General features: G+C 37.3%; 1 protein-coding gene across 1 annotated transcript; it reads left to right on the top strand.

Moving 5' to 3' along the window:
• The first annotated feature begins 97 nt into the window (after nt 1–97).
• LOC117294967 (lysophosphatidylserine lipase ABHD12-like) lies at nt 98–13,912 on the top strand. The gene is made up of 12 exons (XM_033777526.1): nt 98–280; nt 3,403–3,530; nt 5,145–5,259; nt 6,417–6,536; nt 7,325–7,401; nt 7,763–7,892; nt 8,249–8,286; nt 8,922–9,001; nt 10,010–10,092; nt 10,726–10,804; nt 11,426–11,550; nt 12,049–13,912. Exons 1-12 carry the CDS (start codon nt 186–188, stop codon nt 12,062–12,064), a joined length of 1,086 nt encoding a protein of 361 aa, XP_033633417.1. The 5' UTR covers nt 98–185; the 3' UTR covers nt 12,065–13,912.
• The last annotated feature ends 6,744 nt before the right edge of the window (nt 13,913–20,656 follow it).

A 20,656-nucleotide genomic window follows, 5' to 3' on the forward strand; every position in this document is an offset into this window, starting at 1 on the left:
CAGAGTTGGCACACCATACCCAGCTAGCTGCGTGCGGTGGCGCGCGCGTACCGGCATATTCGTGACGTCATCTTTTATTTACAAATCGTAAGTCGAGAGTTGATGCACGCGTGTAGTAATAATTTTGTTGATTTTGTGTATAATTTGCCTGATTTAAGAAACACATAATTTGTGATTTAGTAATTATGTCTGTAAAACGGAGAAAGGCGGAAACGAGTGGCGAAACGAATGGCGTTTCGTCTGAAGAGAAAGACTCAAATTTGGTGATAGAACCCCAGAGGTAAGCCGACGTAGAATGCCGAGAATGCCTGTGTACATTTTTACATAGCATCACGGACACGGTGATGTGCTGTGTGTGTGTAATGTGCTTCCTTTTGCTGCCGGTGAATTCACCGGCATGACCGGTGTTGGTGTGGCAGTGAATGTGAACCGATTCAATTCAACCATGGTTCAATGGTTCACCAACGAGCAAGGAGCAGAAGGCACTGTTCTTTATTGTTAAACCATAGAGCAAGGAACATAAATTAGCATTGGGGATTGTGTATTATTCACAAATTTTGTGTGTACTGAATTTGTGAAAAGAATGTCGACACTGACTGATGACTGAGTGTGTTGCTTGGTTATGTTTCTGTTGTTTTGTCCCTTTTTTTAATTTTTTTTTTTAAGTCTTAGGACAATTTTAAAGTTGCAATAATTAATTGTATAAATCCTCTGTAAGTAGGACATGTGTGTAGGAGTAGTTTGTGGGAGGATGGAGAGTTAGGATTCAGATAAAAATAATAGGCCTATTATATGAGCATTTCTATACTGAATGTAAATTTACCATAACTTATTAAATTTAATTCATCATCCATGGAGGTAGTTGATCCATCTAACTATAAAAGATTGCGATAATGAAAAATTATTGATATATTAAATTTATTATATTATAAGTTTAATCAGAATAATTGTTTTGTTTTCACTGTTGTCCATGGTCCATGGTTCAAAATGCAGAAAGTAAGTGTAGATGATAGTGTAAATAAGATTGGTTATAATCATAATCAATATACATTTATTTCAATGCTGTCCTTGGACATATAATATACAATGGTTGTAAGAGGTTAAATTACAACATTACTTGTATACATTAAGTATAGTTTATTATAATTATTTAAGGGACAACATTAAGGTTTGGGTGAAGCAGAAAAGCTTTTGTACCCTAACCTAGGGACAGACAGCGAAACAGGACGGGACATGACAGGACATGTGTGCATCATGCAGTCGCTAAGACATAGTAATACGAAAAATGATAAAAGAAGAATCAGAAATTAAGCGTGTGTATCAAGAAGTTGTTTTTTCAGTTTACCAACAAATATTGACTGCGAGGGTGACTTTTTAATGGACTCATTAAGACCGTTCCAGTAATTCACACCACGCTGTATAAGACTGTTTTTATAGAGTGAGGTTCGATTGTAACAGACATGGATGTTTTTGCTAGAAGCACTACGGGTATTATATGAATGTATGTTGGAAGTTAACTCAAAACATGAGATAAAACAACCAGGTAATGCATTGTTCGTATACTTGTACATTAATTTACCTAGATTTAAGTAGTAAATGTCTTTAAATCTTAACAATTTTAGATTTACAAATAAGTCGGCAGTATGATCACGGTAACCAGCACTGGAAATAATTCTAACAGCTCGTTTTTGTAAGAAAAGAAGTTTGTCACAATTCACTGAGGAACTGCCCCAGGTTAGAACTGAATAATTTAAGTACGGAAGAACAAAGGAATTATAAAGAATAAGTAAAATATCACTTGGAATGAAGGTCTTTAATCGATTCATAATACCAACAGTTTTTGATATCTTGCTGGAAACTTCACTGACATGGCTCTTCCAAGTAAGATTTTCATCAATTGACACACCTAGAAATTTGGTAATTGTAACACATTTTAAATTAACACCATTCAAGACTAGAGGAACAGATTGGGTATATTTATGTTGTCTGGAACAGAATATCATATAGTTTGATTTAAGTAGATTAATACACAATTTGTTTGCTAAGAGCCAGCTGCTGATTTTTTCAAGTTCAATATTTAGGATCTGAATAGCTGTGTCCACATTGTTATGACTATACACCAAACTTGTGTCGTCTGCAAATAAGCAAAAGGACACTTTATCAGACGTATATGAGATGTCGTTAATATAAATAAGGAATAGTAAAGGGCCCAGTACAGAACCCTGCGGAACTCCACAGCAAATAGGTTGCTCATCAGAATTAGCACAATTATAGGAAACAATTTGTATTCTATTCGATAAATAACTCTTAAACCAATTTAAGGCTATACCACGGACACCATAGTTTTCCAGTTTACAAAATAAAATTTTATGGTTAACTGTATCAAAAGCCTTTGAAAGGTCCAGAAATATACCGACAGAGAATTTACCATCGTCTATGGCTTTAAGCAATTTATTAACAACATGTGACGTTGCTAGTTCAGTTGAGCGTCCCTCTCTGAAACCAAATTGCGAGTCAGATAAAATATTGTGTTTATCTATAAAGTTAATAAGACGGTGGTAAATTAGTTTTTCAAAAACTTTAGAGAATGTAGTAAGCACTGAAATAGGTCTATAATTGGCAAGGTTAGTAACTTGGGCGCTTTACTCGGGTTTGTTTATTATTTTGACATCTGCGGTTAATATATGTACAGCAGATGTCAACATTTTTGAAAAAAAATTGAGTCTTGACACTTGGCCTATTAAACTGCAGCACTATAACACTGGTTTATCCCTTTTTTTCTGGCATACACTTGATTTGTGTGTAATTTTATATTTTATTTTAAATCTGATTTGGTACTGTTATTTAATTTATAGCTCACATCAGTTCTGTTCATGAAGTGCAAAGTGCAATGCATGAACACTTTTTAGTAACTCTACAAATCCCTAAAAATATGGGTCATTGATAATTTTATTATAATATTAGTGAAATCCATTTTTGAGGGGTTTGTCGAGTGTCAAGGCATGCTCGATGAGTCTAAAGTTCAATGAATACTGGTATGACTGCAAGAATGATCATACGATTTCAGTTGAGTCAGTCTGAAATGTCACTCTGAATGCGCTGTTCAGTTTTATGTCGAGATTTGTTCAAGTAGTTTGTTTTGGGGGTTTTACAGTAAGAAAGCAACACAGCTCTGGATTGGAGAAAAATGTACATACACACGTTGTAAGTGAAAATCTTAATTATTGTGTGTTCTATAAGTACTCTGTTTATAATATAAAAACAAAGTTAAAGCTTCTCTGAACTGAAGAGTCTACCGTGTGTTTTGATTGTCAATGACAAAGTGGTGGCAAATCTACTTAATACTGCAATTGATGTAATTTCATCGTTTTGAAATGAATAATTAATTTGTCTCTCTTTCAGATCGAATACGTCATCATGGAACAGTTTCTACAAAAAGATGGCCTTTATATTGTGCATCTACCTTCTAGTACCAGCATTCGCATCACAGCTTCCCTTCATAGCCAAGCAATTTCTCTACCTAAGTCTAGGTGAGTTTAAATATTCCTCCATTACTTTTTTTATTCATTTATTTTTTTTATGAAATTGGGGCCTCTCGCTGATTTCTCAAAGAGCTACATGTAAGATGGATTTTAAATCAATCCAAGTTGTTAAGTAAAGTGTGATGTCACGTACTATACAAATCATTGTGTTGTCTTGTGATGCATTTTATTGCTTTGTGAAATAGACCCAAGGTCTGCCTGTTTTAGCAAAACGTTGGTTACTGGTAGGGGTAGAACTTGATTTCTGAGCATGCAACTGTAACTTCACAAAAAGAAGAACTTGCAAAGTTTTAATGATTTTGTGTAGTATTTTTGAATCTTGATTTGTAAAACTGAGATTAATAAAAAAAGGAAATCAGGAATCAAAGAAGGAAAAAGAGGAAAAGTTGCATGCCGGTGTTAAGTATTCTTTTCAGGACAAACACATCCTGAAGAAATGTCCTTGTGACTCTACAGTGAACTTGCTGATATTAATGTGTTTTTTTGTTAATATTGTGTACGTGCTTGTCTGTATCTTGACCCCCTCACCCTTCATTCCTGCCCATGGTCAAGTTGTGTGTGATTCATTTGTCCATGCAGTCCATCTAGCCTCGGTCAAATGGATGACTAAAAAGTGTAAACCCAGTCTGTGCCCTACTTGCAACTTGGATTCTCAATAAGTGAAGTACATGCAGAAGCTTGCTCACAGTTAAAAAATCAAGTCTGTTTTACTTTTAGGCCAATCCAATTTTTTAAGATCCCAACAAACAGTACTTGGCTAGAGTCCAAACCTAATGTGCACGTTTTTCAGAGAATGTTTTGGTCTTTTGTTTGCAGGTTAACAACAAATCAATATAAATACAAACACTTCAACTATGGCGTAACTGAAGCTGTTAGTGACACATGAACACACACCCTCACACCCTAACCTTATGGATCAGGGCTGTGGGGTTCTACTATTGTTCTATAATTCCCTTTTCTAAAGAATTCCTCAGTTGGGTCCAAGTTGAACAAAGAAAACACTTTGTGGAGTCAATTGCTCGAAAGCTGTGTAAAAGAGCCCACATAGGCCTATATGCATAATCCACACCTGCATATTATTAGTACGAATTTCTTTTCCAAAATTGGACTGGTTTATTTGCACCGTTTTTTTTAGCACAGTGAAGTGTCAAATTCTTAAATTCTAACCACAGCAATAATTTTTATAACAAATAATGGTTAAATGAACCAATTCTTCAATGTAGATTGGTTGTTGACTATAACTTAACTTTGTGTTTTAAACCAATATACAAAGTACATGTAGGTATTATGCGGTAGACAGTAATTTCCGTGGGCTTTGGAGGGGAAACAGTTGTGTAAAAAGATAAGGTAATGGCAAAAGCATTTAGCAATGTTGGCTAAACTGCTAAGCCTTTAATGCACTTGATCATTTTAATCTTATCTTTGCTATCATTGTGATCTTCAGAGCAATGTATACAAGACATGCCAAAGAAGGACAATCATAAAATGTTGTCTTTCTAAAAAAAAAACTAACAAACACTTAATAACAATGGCAGAAATATAAATAACAATCTCTTTAGTTTCTGTGAATTGACTGAAACATTTATGTTTTTATTATTACAGTCAAAAGCCCCCTTCATAGTGACTTTGAGAAGCCAGAGACGCTCAATATGTCGGGTACCAGGAATGTTCGCATTGGTACCCTGCCCCCAGATGATGACATTCAGTTGGGATTGTGGTAAGAAGACATGTCAACACTATGTGGAAGTTGAAAAACAAGATAAGATAGGACCTGTGTGAGCAAATCTGCTGTCTCCTGTAAGTAGCAGAATTGTACACATACATATCCTCCTATCTAATCTTTTATTTTCAACTTCCACGTTGTAGATTAACCTTTATTTGAATCAAGATAGATGCCTTTTTTGGTTTGCAGAAACACTGTGTGAGCAGTATTATAGCTAAACCAATTTTAGTGGTGGGCTATTCAATTTAGTCCACCAGATACGGGACCAGATACATAATAGATTAGGGGCCATCATTGCTGAAGTGCAATCTGGGGGAAATCTGGGCTGAGAAACACAGTGTATTTTGCTCCGAGTGCTGGGCGAAGTTTGTTAGTTTTTGGCAAACCCGGCCAGCACCGCCCACCATGGCTGCAACTCCGCCATAGGATAGATTGGGAAAACCAAGAGACTACCTAATTTTAAAATCTATAAAGAAAGCTTGTCCTGACTCTGCTGTTTATTTGGTCTCCGGTTTCAGGTTAAATTCCAAACTAAAAGGCAGTGCAATATAAGGAAATTCTTTAATGGAACTTAATAATAGTATGGGTAGGTCTGCCCTCTAAGATTACATACATAGTGAACAGAAATGGTATTTTAGGGAAACTTGGGGACATCTGTTTTTGCTTAGTTGGTGGGGCTTCAAATGTAATTATCTTCACTACTATGGTTCTGGTGGCTCAGTCACAACAATGTGAGTTTGAATCGCAATATCGGCACTTGAGCAAAATACTTTACCATAATTACTCCTCGGGGTGTTACATGTATGTCCTGTTTTATGAACTCTGTCGAGTACAATGTAGGAGTAGAAGAATTGCTTCATGCTGACTATATATTTAAACTTGGAAAACAGGTGTGTTTTTTCAAATGCTTTTGATTAGATCTGTTTAAATACATCGTATTCCCTGCCCCCAAAATAGAAACTTTAAGTACATTGTATTCCCTGCCCCCAAAATAGAAACTTTAAGTACATTGTATTCCCTGCCCCCAAAATAGAAACTTTAAGTACATTGTATTCCCTGCCCCCAAAATAGAAACTTTAAGTACATTGTATTCCCTGCCCCCAAAATAGAAACTTTCAGACACTTTACTTATATCCAATTTTGTCTTCTAGGCAAATACTACCACAGTCGTCACAGATTGGTAGTAGCATCGAACAAGATCACCAGTTTGACTCGGCTCTCAGCGATGGTAAACCAGTTATTATCTACCTCCACGGAAATGCAGGAACAAGGTAAATAATTGGTCAAGGATATAATGCCACTTGGAAGCAACAATCAGATGAATTTGTTTTCAGCATAGATTATTTTTCTTTCTGTAAGGTGCGTTATGACATCATAAGCTAAAATAGCGCCCTCATTGAGGTCAAAGGAAGACCTATCATAGACTGGTCCCCTATCTTTTCTCTCTTTATCTGCAAGGATAAAGACAGGTATTTGCTTTTTAGAACCGGTGATTTAATTTGAGACGATGAGTTCATTGCAGTGACCTTAGCTTTCCATATCTTTGTTTTGATTGGTCCGAGGTGATGTGAGTGCAGCTGACAAACATCACCTTGGACCAATTAAAACACAGATATGGGAATTGTACTTTTGGTTGTCTGCATGCTGTGTGCACTGTGTGTTATGTACAGTACATTCTGACTTGCATGTCATGTAATGTTGTTATGTGTGTAGAATTTGACTGCTTATCTCCATGTAAAATGAATATAGGTGAGCTTGGTTCCAATGGACCACTGGTGTTGGTGTTGTATGAGATGCAAGCCTGTATGCTTCGTTTTTGAAAGGGCAGGGGCACCAAGGCGGTTTCTCCTTGGTAAAGGGCACCCTATGACGAAATAGTACATTTCTACAGGAGCATTTCAAGGGCACCAAGGCAAAGACCAGGGGCATGGAGGCAATCACCTTTGTTGCCTCTGTAAAGTATCAGGCCTGGAGACATTCTACAATGTTAATCGCTTACATGTATACCTCGTGACTTAATTCCTCAAGTTGTGTTTTTGATTGAATGATTATTTGACAGGGCTGCGTCCCACCGCTTGCTACTCTACAAACTGCTAGCTGGAATGGACTTTCATGTAATAGCACCAGACTATAGAGGTAAGAGTTGACATTCTCTACAACTTTGATATTGTTGAAGCATACAGATATAATAATAATAATTGTGGCTTCTTAATTATACTTTTTTTTTATAGAGCGCACATGTCCGTCCCCCAGTGACACTCCTGGTGCTATAATATACAGTATTTCCTGCAAGATTTGGGACAATTTTTTTGAATTATGAGATAGAGTGGTTTCAAGATAGTTACCTTAAAAATTATGTGGGTAATCAGTCGAGTAAAAGTAGTTCATTGGTTCAGGAGTGTGATAATTGCATTTGGGATTTAAAGAATATTATTTTGGTTTTACGCTTGTGCTGAGACTCAGTGGGGTGTACTAAGTGCTTTCTGGTTCCTTGAAGGTTTCGGAGACTCAAGTGGATGGCCGTCGGCAGAAGGTGTTGTAGGAGATGCAGAGTCTGCATATAGATGGGCTAAAGAGAGGAGTAAACACGCACCAATCTATGTATGGGGACACTCTATGGGAAGTGGGTAAGAAATCCATTTAGGTATTGGGCCAGGAGAGATTTATATAGATTCTTTTATTGACAACACTTTAAGGCTGCGCTTATTGTCACATCAGCCACAAAGAAAGACAATGGAAGTTATGAGAGTTGTTCATCATATACCTACGCCACAATGTAGACTCAATTTACACAGTACAACAGTTATGGGTAAGAAACACGTCAGTAGGAAGTTGGGTCACCATCTTGGCACTGGGGCTTGGGGGTAATATTGGTATGGTGGTAATCAAAGCTATGAGTAGGGTTTTCCAACATCAACATCTGTTAGCGAATGTCATAAAATCTTTACCCAATGAACTTGAACCTTGTGCTTATTTTTTTTAGGATTGGAAGTGCAATGGTGAAAAAACTATGTCAATCAGGTAAGATTCTTTCATGCTTATAACATTTACGATCTTCAATGGTCAAAGTAGTAGGACGAAAGGGCTCGGCGAGCACAAAATGTTAGGCTTCAGCGACTACAATCACATCGGGACCTACTCTAAGTGTTGATTGTTAGACGCCATCGATATGGGCAAATTGCGCTTTGGTTTGCAAGCGTGTCAAGCACTCTTAACGCAGTTGCATTGGTCACTAACCAATAGGCAATGAGTGTTGTGAAATGTGCGGGTGCTGCATGCCCATATCAGGTCTAATGCATGACTTTGTGTTCCAAGTTGCCAGTAAAGATGGCTAATTTACGTCATATTGCAACCTATTGTATTTGTACTGAATTACTATTGATTGTACAGCTGACAACGAAAAAAGGTTAATCTAAGTTATTTACTATTTTGCCTGCTTGGGAGTATTTCAGATTCTTTTCTGGAATTCATAAAAATAATGATAATGCCGAGGATTGACTGTAATAATGTTAACTTAGGAGTGTCCTTCCTCAAATGAAAGCATTCCAACATCATGAATGAAAAATGGGAAGTTCCATCCATGTGAATAATTCTACTTTCATATCGCCAGCAGACCTTGTTTTTATTTATCAATTTGTTTTGTTTTGTTTTTGTAGGATCATGTCCTGAAGGTTTAATTTTAGAAGCTCCTTATAACAGCATGCAAGACGCTATGAGGAATCATCTCTTTACAATGGTAAGAAAGAAATACTTTCCCTTTATAAAAACATTTGACTCGTTAACAATCAATCTGTCATTCGTATTGTATCGTTTACTGGGGGTGCGATGCATACAGCTTTAAATGACACAAGAATACAAATACTGGATTTTCTGTCACTTGTGCCGTGTGTAATTTTTTGTATTCCTTTTTTTTTATATTTGTATTGCTGTTTGTATAATTATTTTTATATTTCATGTTTTTTCGTCGTGCTCTTAAGGACCAGCTAAAGAGGAGAGCCTCTATGTGACTCGCTACGTGAAAATGAGTCAGATGTCGCCCAATGCATTACTAAGTAATGGACAGTTGAATGTGGAAAAAAAAAAAAAAACATTTTATTTGTTTACAATTTTGTTTTTAGATCTATATTTGCATGGTTAACTTTTAGAACCCTTACTTTTAAGCAATAAAGCTATGAATACATCAGTTTTGTGATCATACTTATGTCTAATTTGTATCTTTTTGCACGAAATGGTAGTTTAAAACATCACTTAACTTGTAACTCATTTTCCAGAAAAAATTATGTATTGGCTTATTTCAAACGGAAGTAACTCAGCAACGCGATACACCCCAAAGCTAAGACATATACCAAATTACTGCTGTTGGTGTGTTCTTTTCAGCCATGCATATAACTCAATCCTTGAAATTGTCAACATCTGACTCATTTTCACGTAGCGGGTCACCTAAACAGGAAATGTGTTTCTTTTAGGAAATCCTTTGGGCTCCAGCTGTTTCTTATGCCTTCCTCTGTATTTTAATTGCTCACTACTGTATCTTTTAATGTTTATACCTAATTAATGTCCATGAATGTAGTTTTTAATATAAATATAAATATATATATAAAAAATCATAAGATAGCATCTAAAAATGAGCTCCAAAAACTTACCCTAATTACTAATTGCTGGACCACTTATTTAATACTTTGATTGTTCTGAAATGTTTTTCTTATTTGACATTAACTGTTTGTTCTGATGGATTTATTTCCAGCCCTGGTGGATTCTCCCTGGTTCCTTGTCGCTAATTAGCTTAGCGTATGAGCAAGAAGAGGCGATGTTTGACTCGCAAGAAAAGTAAGTTGATCCAGTGAACTACAGGTCTCTCTTTCCACCCCTAGAACCTGGTTCGAATCCCACCAGGAGCACTATGTGAATTGGGTTTTCAGTCCCCGTGTGACTGATGGTGTGTTCCCTGGAATAATTCTCTGGGTTTTTTTTCTCCCACCTCAAAGTAAGTTGATCTGGTGGGTGTAGTTGTCTCTCTTGCCACCCCTTGGACATAAGTTTGAATTAAGCCAAGGACACAATGTGGATTGGGTTTTCAGTCCCTACCTGACTGCGTGGGTTTTCCCTGGAATAAAGCTCTGGGGGGTTTCCTCCCACCTCTAAAACTGAAACTCCCTACCTTGTTTTTCTCTCCATTGCAGGCCTGACACAAAGGTGAATGCCTCAATGCCCCCTGGTCACTGCCTTGGTGCTCTTGAAATGCTCCAGTAGATATTTAAAAAAAAAATACCTGGGTGCCCTTGCCCTTTCAAAAACGAAGCATACAGGCCTGCCATTGAATCACAACCAGCATAAATGAAATGAAACTTAATTAGTTAGTTGTCACTGTCGGTGTCAGTACACAATCCAAACACTGGGTTAATAAATAATGCACATTTGATCAGATAATTTCACATTTTTGTATATTGTGTTTTATTTCAGCCTTAAAGAAGTGAACTGTCCGGTTTTAATACTTCACGCTGAAGACGATTTTGTTGTTCCATACAAGTTAGGCAAACAAGTAAGTCCTTGACAGTAAGACAATTAAAATTAAGTATAACTATCGTTTTCTAGCTGCATTCCTTCAACATTTTCTTTTACAAGGCATTAAAGAATAAAAAGATCGACTATTTTAAAACCCCAAACAATTTAAAGGTGTATTTGGAATCTGCAAAAAGGGAAATGGTGTTGACGCTAGCTTGCTCAAGGCTCTCTACAACATTATTATCCCTGTTCACCAGGCTTACTTGGTCCATTCCTCAAACTTTCTCGACTCTCTTAAATTGGGCTAAGGGGTTAATCCAACACAATAGGGTCTATCCATGCTCGCCTTGCCTAAAATGTACGCTACCAGTAACACATGGGGAATCTGACCCCCAAAATGGTGCCACCAAGATTTTCTCCTGAGTGAAGACGAGCAGAGTATACTGTCCCATACGTCAAGACCAAACCAGCTTTTTGAAAGCCATCACTTCCTCAAAAGAGAATTATTACATGGTTGTACTTGCAAGTTTACTATTATTTATAGTTTATTCTTAAGATTTATAGGGTAATGATGTTGGAGTTGCGGGGTCAAGGGACAATGATTGTTTGGATTCACAAAGTCATATTTTGAACCGTATTATGTGAATTCCTCCCTCAGCTGTACGAGTTTAGCGTTGAGAATCGTGACAAATCTCTACCACCAGTGACATTTCATTCCTTTGGATATGTCGGCTACGGTCATCGTCACATCGTGGACTCGCCCGACTTATCTGGTGTCATCAGGTAAAAAACACCGACCTCAGAAGCAATTCAGATGACTGATAATCCAAATTAAGTTTTTGTTTAAAACATAGATCATTAATTTTATTCCTGATTAAACTACAAAGTTGCTTCTTTGTTTGTTTGTTTGTTTGTTTGTTTGTTTGTTTGTTTGGGTGTTTGTTTGGGTGTTTGTTTGTTGGGGTGTTTGAGCCAGAAAAGCCATTGAAAACTACCGATGTTGGAGACCTTTTTAAACAAACTATTTGTTCATTCGAAGCATTACTTTTTTCTTCATTGTATATATTGTATTATGAAGCCATTTATTGAGACAGTTCTTAATTTAGGTGCTTTGTGAAGTCGGAACAAGTAGGATGATACTGTATTGGTGCTTGGGATGTGGAGGTGGCGGGGTTTGTTTGGTGGGGTGGGAGGGAGTTTAGAGTGTCCTATTTAAAATGAAGGGGAAAAAGAACTTCTGGTTGGTTGATTGTGATTTTGTCTTTCTCTCTCATTTTACAGGGACTTCATGAAGTAATGTCTTCATCGTAGAAAACACGGATGCTTCCAGCAATGCAGTAATAATTATTATTATGCACAACCAATGCAATCATGTATAGTCAATTATGAAATGCATGAAGTGGCTTTTTATCAGTAAAGTTTTTAATTTATTTTATCTTTCTTTCACAATATTTAATGAAGTGTTTTGTGCCTAATGCTTCAGATTTCCCCCAAAACATATAAAAGAACCAGAGGGATCACTCACAGGAATGAGAACTTTCCGACTTTTATCTGAAATCAGACTCTTTTAAAGTCTGCGTGGTAAATAAAAACTTACTGCTGTGTTTTCTTCAAATTAAACAAGTCAGCTCGTTGATCTACTTCTCTAGAGCTGAGGATAGTGTTTACAAAAACCTCTTGGAATCAACAACTCCAAGGGTTATCAGTAGGTGGAAATGCTATCATTTCAATATTACCTCCTAAGATCTGGATTCCAGTTAGAGACTTTTTTTGTCAGTAATGACTCTCATCCCTGCACCATGGACATGAGTTACTATGTAAATTACATTTAGATGTCCGCTTATAAAATGTTGGTAGTGTGAAGTTGTGAACTGGTGTGTGACCTCGGCCTCGACACCATGGGCAGCACATTGTATCATTACCTCTCGACAATAAACCCATGGTGAGGATGTACTGAAAAAAACAGAACTGATTGGCTACAAAAAGTGACTTATTTTGCACGCTTGTTAAAACTTTTGAGCTCTTACATGGGGCTTGTAGGATGCTAAGTAGGCGCAGGTCAAAATAAGTATTTTGTGCCATTCCATTCAAATGGATAGTGTTTTTACACGATCACCCTAAGTATTAGACAAATTCAAGATCAAAGAATAATGAAAGGGGACCAGTTGCTCATTGACTTGATGCCTCTTTTGTGGGTTACCATACATGGATCGACCATAGGCCTAAATATTAAAAAATAAATAAAAAATATATGGCATATTTTAATGAACGAATTTCAGGGTTTATGAGTGAGCAAGGCATGCTTGAAAAAGATTGATCACCCTAGGAACGAGGTTGTGAGACATGTGTTATGTGTGGGGTTGACACAATTTTTCTCAATACGCAAAAATGCTTCTTGTCCGACCCAGGGTGCATGGTTTTGTTCGCCCTGTATTTCTAGATAATTCCATGCCCCAAGTTTACCGATGTTACTGTAATTTTACAATTTCAATGCAATTAGATTTTGCTTTTCTTTGTTTCACCTATACAGTTCTATTTGGGATTTGGTATTGTTTTTTACCCTAACATTTTAAACTCATCTGTTAAATGCAACATTTTCATGCAAAACGCAAACTTCTCATGTATACTTTTCAACGTTTTTCAACCAATGCAATGAAAAATTATTTAAATATTTCTTTGTTTCAATTTCGTCCAGTGTCCCCCATCCTTCCCTAAACAAAGTTTTTAATGTACATTTTAATCAACTTTAATCAATGCAATGTAATTTCCTGTATTTTTTTATTGTGTACAACTTTATTTCAGTTTAGAAATCTGTTCCTGGATATCACTTCAATAACTTCGATTTTAGTTTTCTTTATTTCTTGGAATGTTTATTCTGCACACTTTGGTTTTGAATTTAGTTTGTTTCCTTATTACCCGATCTTCAGACATACTGCACATATTTTGACATATACACAATAGTACTATGCACAATATGAGGTGGCCATTCACTGAAATTGCCCCCAAATTAATTTATAGAAACAATACATATATTATTTATTTGGATACATTGTACAAACAATGATTGATGAATTAACTGTATATTTAATTTGCATTTAAACAATGGGTGATAATAAATGCAATCTGATTTGTAAGGCAATTTTAATAATTTCTACTGTCCATTTAAATTATTTGGTCTGTGTTAAAATGTTCCTGTTTTGTAGATTTGTTCGGATAAGAACTTGTCCCGCTGTTTATCTACACTGAGATAGCCGTGATCGAACCCGGACGTTTTTTTCTTCTTGTCCTACCTCCATTGTGTTCATAAACACAGGTTCCCAATTGGGATGAATTCTTACTCTGGCTAGGCCCGGATGTGAGACATAAGGGTTGTTGGGTGGGGTCGATCGGTTGTTAGAATTCACAACTCCATGGTGACATACTCTCCAAGCCTGCGCTTCATTGCGTATCTATATTTGTTTTGTGACATCGAAAGGGAACCCTGCGTGAAGTCGATAACGTATGATAACGGAAAGTATTTTATGAAAGGAGTCATTTTTGGTGCCAAATTAACATAATAAATGTCTAACCTTGACCTTGCAATGTATATTGTCGATAATCGTTCACGCGGATTAATGTTCTGGCAACATCGTATTTTGCTTGTTTGAGCTGAGCCATATTGTAGCTCTTATGCATTTACTAACCCGTATATAAATGCGTGCAAAGCCTGCTTGAAAGGAAGTCTTATCATTTGTACAAAGTGCAAAGCTTGAGATACCTATTCAAAATGATTTTGGGGTTCAGTCTGCAATTATTGCTGATAGGTGTGTTGTGTTCTCTATTGAGTTGCCATAATGGCGTCAACGCACAGGAGCCGTATACATTGTTTTTTCCACCACCGATCATCATCCACGAGGGTGAAGATGTAACTCTGGCCTGTACCGCAACCAACCTACAGTCACTGCAGGCAGGCTATTACATCGAGTGGGCTAGAATATATCCATCAGGCCGGGATGTTATCCTCGCAAGCAACGGCACCAGTCATGATCCTAGAATCTCACTCGCAATATGGTCAACGTCTCAATCTAGGAATGAACGAATCACAATCAGCAACATTACCAAAGAGGAAAACAACTTCAAGTGCAGATGCCGATTGAAGGACAAGGACGACAACTACCTGTCAAACAGTTCTGGGAGTTTTTATGTGAGATTCTTTCCTGACGATATGTACCCTGTTTGTACCCCAGCTGGCGAGTTCACTGTACAGCCAGGAACTACGCAAATGCTAAGCTGCACAACGGAGAAAAGTAGACCACTGGCGCAAATGGCTATCACGACCACTGGAGGTGACGATGTCGTCTCCGATTGGACCTTCACGGAGGACGCTGTCACCTACGAAGGAAAATATTCCAAAGAACAAACCTGGACTGAAAATGTTCGTTTCACATGTACACTTACCTCCTCATCCTTTCCGAACAAGAACAGCAGTTGTTATATTGGCCCGGTCAACCTCCATGATGTGACTTACAACCGTGATACGATGACAACCCCACCCAAAACGTTACCAGAAACCACGCCCTCAACCTCAAGCGCACCAGACATGATTTCAAAGTTTCGTTCACTTGCTCTGCTGGTCATATCATTCAGCCTTTTTATCATTGTACTGTTTCGTTGAATTTAGCAGTCATTCACCATCATCAAAATGCAGATTCGAATTCTAATTATTATAATCAAACGAATACAATTGACTTGGTATCATCTCTTTTGAAAAACATAAAGAAAAAAAAGAAGAAAAAAAAGTAAAATTGAGATGTGGGGCGACTCCTAAAATTGGACAGCAGAGAGTCACAGATGTGGTGACGTCATGATTGTGAATTGGGCCAATATGGGGAATTTTTGTCTCGCAAGATTCACCCATAGTTAAATATACAATGTGTAAATATTTATCATCCGAACCTGTGTGGCTCTGTGCTTCAACTTGTGTGGAAATTAATTTATAAATTTAGGCGTTCGAAGCTGTTTTGGTTTGTGAATTTGAAGGCCTCGTGAAAACTGTCATCAAGTCAGTTTGGGAGAAAGCGCTTTATTTCGGGAAAATAATCTGAATTTTAGTTTTCTGGATATATGCTATTATGGCTTTCAAGAGGCTGAGAGACTTTAATGATTAATTAGTTGAGTATTGTTGAACAATGTTTATCATTAGTTACTACTTTGTGTGGTGCAACCTTTGGTGGCGCCCATGCATCCATCGTGCTTACACACATAATTATGTTTGTCGTTATGGCTTGAAACGACGATTATAGTATTATTATTGTGTTCAAGGGGCTTTTTCGTCATTTGCTGCTGTGTTTACATTGAAAACATAATTCCTTTGGCTGTAAACAATTAGTATAGTAAGCAAGTTGTTAATTCCTCAAGTTACAAATATAGGCCCAATGTCATTTACTAACCGTAGAATAATTCAGCGTTTCAAAGAGTGGTTTCATGGGTTTGCTTTTATTAAAGACTACGAAATCAAAGAAATAGAGAGTCATCAGTGGTTGGTTATACGAAAACAAGTAGAGAAACACCATGATTTAACAGAATATTATAGAGAAGATGAGTAGGGGGTCGTGGATATGGTATCATGAATGTCAAGTTCCCGGAAAGTGTCAGTTTAATATGCCATTGAAACCCCCAGCTTTCGTCCTATAAAATCCGCCAAAACCTTGAACCCTCAGCCTACTAGCCCCACCCCAAACCTTAGCCCTCAGCCTATACGTACAAGCCCCAACCCACCCGTGCTCTCAGCCCAAATCATAGCCGCTCTAAACTCCAGCTCTTAGCCAAAACCCTAGCTTACAGTATTAATAGAACAACCGTTCCCATAAACAACAACTAACTGTAAAGTGTCTAATGGCATTTTACAACACGCCCCGCCCACCACCCCTTAACCCATTTATTGACCCCTTTTTTAAAAACAAAATGCCCGTGTGTTTTCTATTAGTTCACACAGGAAATTAATATTATATAGTTTGCCATTTGAAACTCAATGAATGTATGGTTAGAAAAATTTAAGAGAAACAAAATATTCTGTTTGCATGCTAATAGTTGTGTATGGTTATAGTCCACTTTTTTCCTCCTTACTCACACAATGGATCAAGCCCATTATTCACATGTTTGTTATTTCTATAGGCCATGGTTGATCACACAAAGCATGAACTCTCTCTCTGTGACTTTGTCAGCTCTACCAATCCTGTAAAGCACCTGTAAGATTCAGTATTTTTGTACTTCATAACGACGAAATCATGTTTATAACGACGAATTCATGTTTATAACGACGAACTCATGTTTATTACGACGAATTCATGGCATTACTCCATGATGACTCTCTCTTACACTTTCATTTTTATGGAAGAGGCAGTTATTTGTACCGAACATAACAATCGACTGATTTTGACCTTGCGTGGGTATAATAATGCGAATGCTCGTTCGTGCAGAACAATCTAGCAAAGGTATGCAATAACATCGCTGCTTCCTGGGCCATCCAGTATCTCTTGTGCATTAACACTGACAATTGACATTCCCCAATATTGCGCACATTTTCACTAAAAATCTAACTTGAGAAGTCTGACAATTTTACACCATTACGGTGACGGTACAAATTCAAAATGGTTTTCGGGTCCAGTCTGCATTTTTTCCTGATGTGGGTGCTGTGTTCTCTATTGCGCCACCATATTGGCGTCGACGCACAGCCGATGGTAGTGCTTACTCTACCAGCGACCCTAATCAACGAGGGCGATGATGTACGACTACAGTGTGATGCTACCAACCTACAGGTAGGATATTACATCGAATGGGTTAGAAGGGGTCCATCAGAAGCTGAAGATGCCATCATTGCAAGCAACGGGGTTAGTCTTGAATCCAGAATTTCAATGGAAGTTTTGCCGTCAGCGGCTCAATCTAGGAGCGAACGTATCACAATCAGCAACATTGACAAAATGGAAAACAGTTACGAGTGTCGAGTGGAAGACCCGGGTGGCAACCAGTTAGTAAACAGTATTGTAGCTTTCCAAGTGATGTTCTTTCCTGACGACATGTACCCAGTTTGTACCCCTGCTGGTGAATTTACTGCAGAGACAGGAACTACGCAAACGATAAGCTGCACAACGGAGAGAAGTAATCCGGCTTCGCAAATGGCTATCACGACCACTGGAGATGACGATGTCGTCTCCGATTGGACCTTCACGGAGGACGCTGTCACCTACGAAGGGAAGTATTCCAAAGAACAAACCTGGACGGAAAATGTTCGTTTCAAATGTATTATTTCCTCCACTGCCTTTCCGAATAGGGAGAGTAGTTGTGTTATTGGCCCGGTCACTGTGACTGGGGGTAACACTGTTGGCGGTGATATGACAACTAGGCTTGCTGCAATGCCTGGCACCACGCCCAACACTTCACCAGACACCACACCCAACGCGTTACCAGTAACCACACCCAACACGATACCAGTAACCACACCCGAAGTGGCGGCCACACCTACAGTGCCCTCAAGCGCACCAGACATGGTTTCAAAGTTTAATCCGCTTACTCTGCTTATCACATCATTCAGCCTTATCATCATTGGACTGCTTCATTAAATTTAGCAGTCATTCACCATCATCGCAATGCAGAGTCAATTTCTAATGACTGATAATCAAACGAAAATACATGAAGGGACTTGATCTATCTCTTCGGGAAAATATATACTAAAACTATTTTAAAGGCACTGGAAACCTTTGGTAATATTAGTGTCAAAGACCAGTGCTGTCACTTGGTGTATCCCAACATGTTTACAATAGCAAATCTGTGAAAATTTGAAGTCAAGTTGGTCATCGAAGTTGCGAGAGAATATTGTGACAGAACAAACACCCTTATTGCAAAAATGTGTGTCCTTTCAGTCTAGGCATCTGAAAGTTTCAGATGCCTAATAAAAGGCTTCAAGTGAGTTTGTATGCTAACTATTATTTTTATCAATTACCAATAGTGTCCAGTGCCTTTAAAGAGGGAATCATTGTCAAAAGTTGAGTTTTAACGCAATCTATCGTGGAAACAAAGGCACAAAAAGTCATGCGTTACACAAATAAGAATCACAAAAATAGTGGGGGTAAAAGGTCAAATGCGAAAGATGGCGATTTGTGACAAATTTTAGTCCAAAATCTGCCTAAAAGTTTGTACAATTTTTTGTTGATGATGGTTTTATTCTTGAGTGATGAAAGAGTGTCCAACACTAGTTTAAAGGAACATTGCAGAACTGTTTTTTTGCAAAAAGAAAATAAGTTTCTGGCAACTGGTTTTGTAATCCACCATCATTAAACATAACTCGAGAAACTTGTAGAAGTTTGAGATCAATCGGCCATCTGGGTCACGAGAAAATAGTGAAGAACTGATTACACATTTTGCATAAGATCGATTTAAACAAAGAATGAATAAAAATGCTCACTGCACTGAGCGCCAAACTCGCGACGGATTTTTATATTTTATTTCTCATCAATTATGACATTTCTGATATTTTACGGGATGTTTTCTACTATCATCATTATCAGACCGTGTAAGTTTTATGTGTTACAAATTCTGTCTCGGATTCGTCACCACAATATTAACTTGCAACCAATTCCACTGAAGCAATGGCCTATACCATTACCAGTTTAAAATCAGTTCCAGTCAGTAATAACTTAAAAGGAATAGCAATATTTCGCAGTTAACCGTAAATCAATAGTCAGAGAACTATTTTAATACAAAACTTGTTTTTTTTTTCCAGACCAACAATACTCCAAACTGAGCTCAATTTCCTTTTGGATCCTTTAGGAATTAATGTCGCGTTCTCAGTTTCAACCATGATTGGTCAGAACCGTGTACTATAACACATGTCATTTCGCTTTGTAACAAATAATAATAATATACAATCGTATCTGAGTAAAACTCTTTAATAATAATATCTACATATTTTATCGTAACATACATGTTTTTTTATATATATAATATAGTATTTTCACCAATATTTGAAATATATTTTTCATATAAATTAATCCAGCGGAAGTTCATTTTATATTGCTGTATATCGGTTTTGCACTATACATTTAGACAGTAAACCTTCGCTTAGAATGCTTGAGAAAACATTATTTTAACCCCTGCTCGAAATTTTAAACGGGCATACCTGCAGACAAGTTGTTATGTTAAATCCCTTCACTTGTTGTTAAGAAATACCATTATAAAGGAATAAAAGTGCATCGTTACTGTGTTTTTTTTTAAACTTGATTCGCAAAAGAAATGGTTCATCATTTCACTTTCGTGCAAGCTGCTAATTTTTGTTTAAACAATGACAGAAAATGACTGTTTAAGCCTGCATGCATTCACAAAGCGCGATAATTTGAAATCTCAACGGTAAATTATCAAATAAATCTAAAGAGCATAGAAAAATGTGACGTCACAAAATAACCAAAAAGGTCTTTATCTTCCATAAAATCTAGCCAGAGTATAATCATGTGTCTTCTAAAGATCTTAAAGCCATTGGACACTTTCGGTAAACAGTATTGTCCAAGGCCCACACTTCGTGTATCACAACTTATATATAAAATAACAAACCTGTGAAATTTTAGGCTCAATCGGTCATCGGAGTCGGGAGAAAATAACGGGAAATCCCACCCTTGTTTCCGCACAATTCGCCGTGTCATGACATGTGTTTAAAATAAATCCGTAATTCTCGTTATCGAGAATTGATATTGTTTCACTGTTTTCTCAAAAGGTAAAGCATTTCATGGAATAATATTTCAAGAGAAGTCTCTCACCATTACCTTCTGTAAACGCTGTAAGTAATTTGTAAATTTGTGATTTTTTTTCCTGTACCAAAAGGGTCCAAGGGCTTTAAGGCGCCTACACGTTCAAGAGGAAC

The sequence above is a fragment of the Asterias rubens genome, chromosome 1 (assembly GCF_902459465.1).
Source record: "Asterias rubens chromosome 1, eAstRub1.3, whole genome shotgun sequence".
NCBI classification, from domain to species: domain Eukaryota; kingdom Metazoa; phylum Echinodermata; class Asteroidea; order Forcipulatida; family Asteriidae; genus Asterias; species Asterias rubens.

What these genes read in the sequence shown, in the direction of transcription:
- LOC117294967 (XM_033777526.1), top strand. Translation starts at nt 186, where the DNA reads ATGTCTGTAAAACGGAGAAAGGCGGAAACGAGTGGCGAAACGAATGGC. An exon ending in CACGGAAATGCAGGAACAAG is followed by an intron (nt 6,537 to 7,324) that starts GTAAATAATTGG and finishes ATTATTTGACAG; the next exon opens with GGCTGCGTCCCACCGCTTGC. An exon ending in GGACACTCTATGGGAAGTGG is followed by an intron (nt 7,893 to 8,248) that starts GTAAGAAATCCA and finishes TATTTTTTTTAG; the next exon opens with GATTGGAAGTGCAATGGTGA.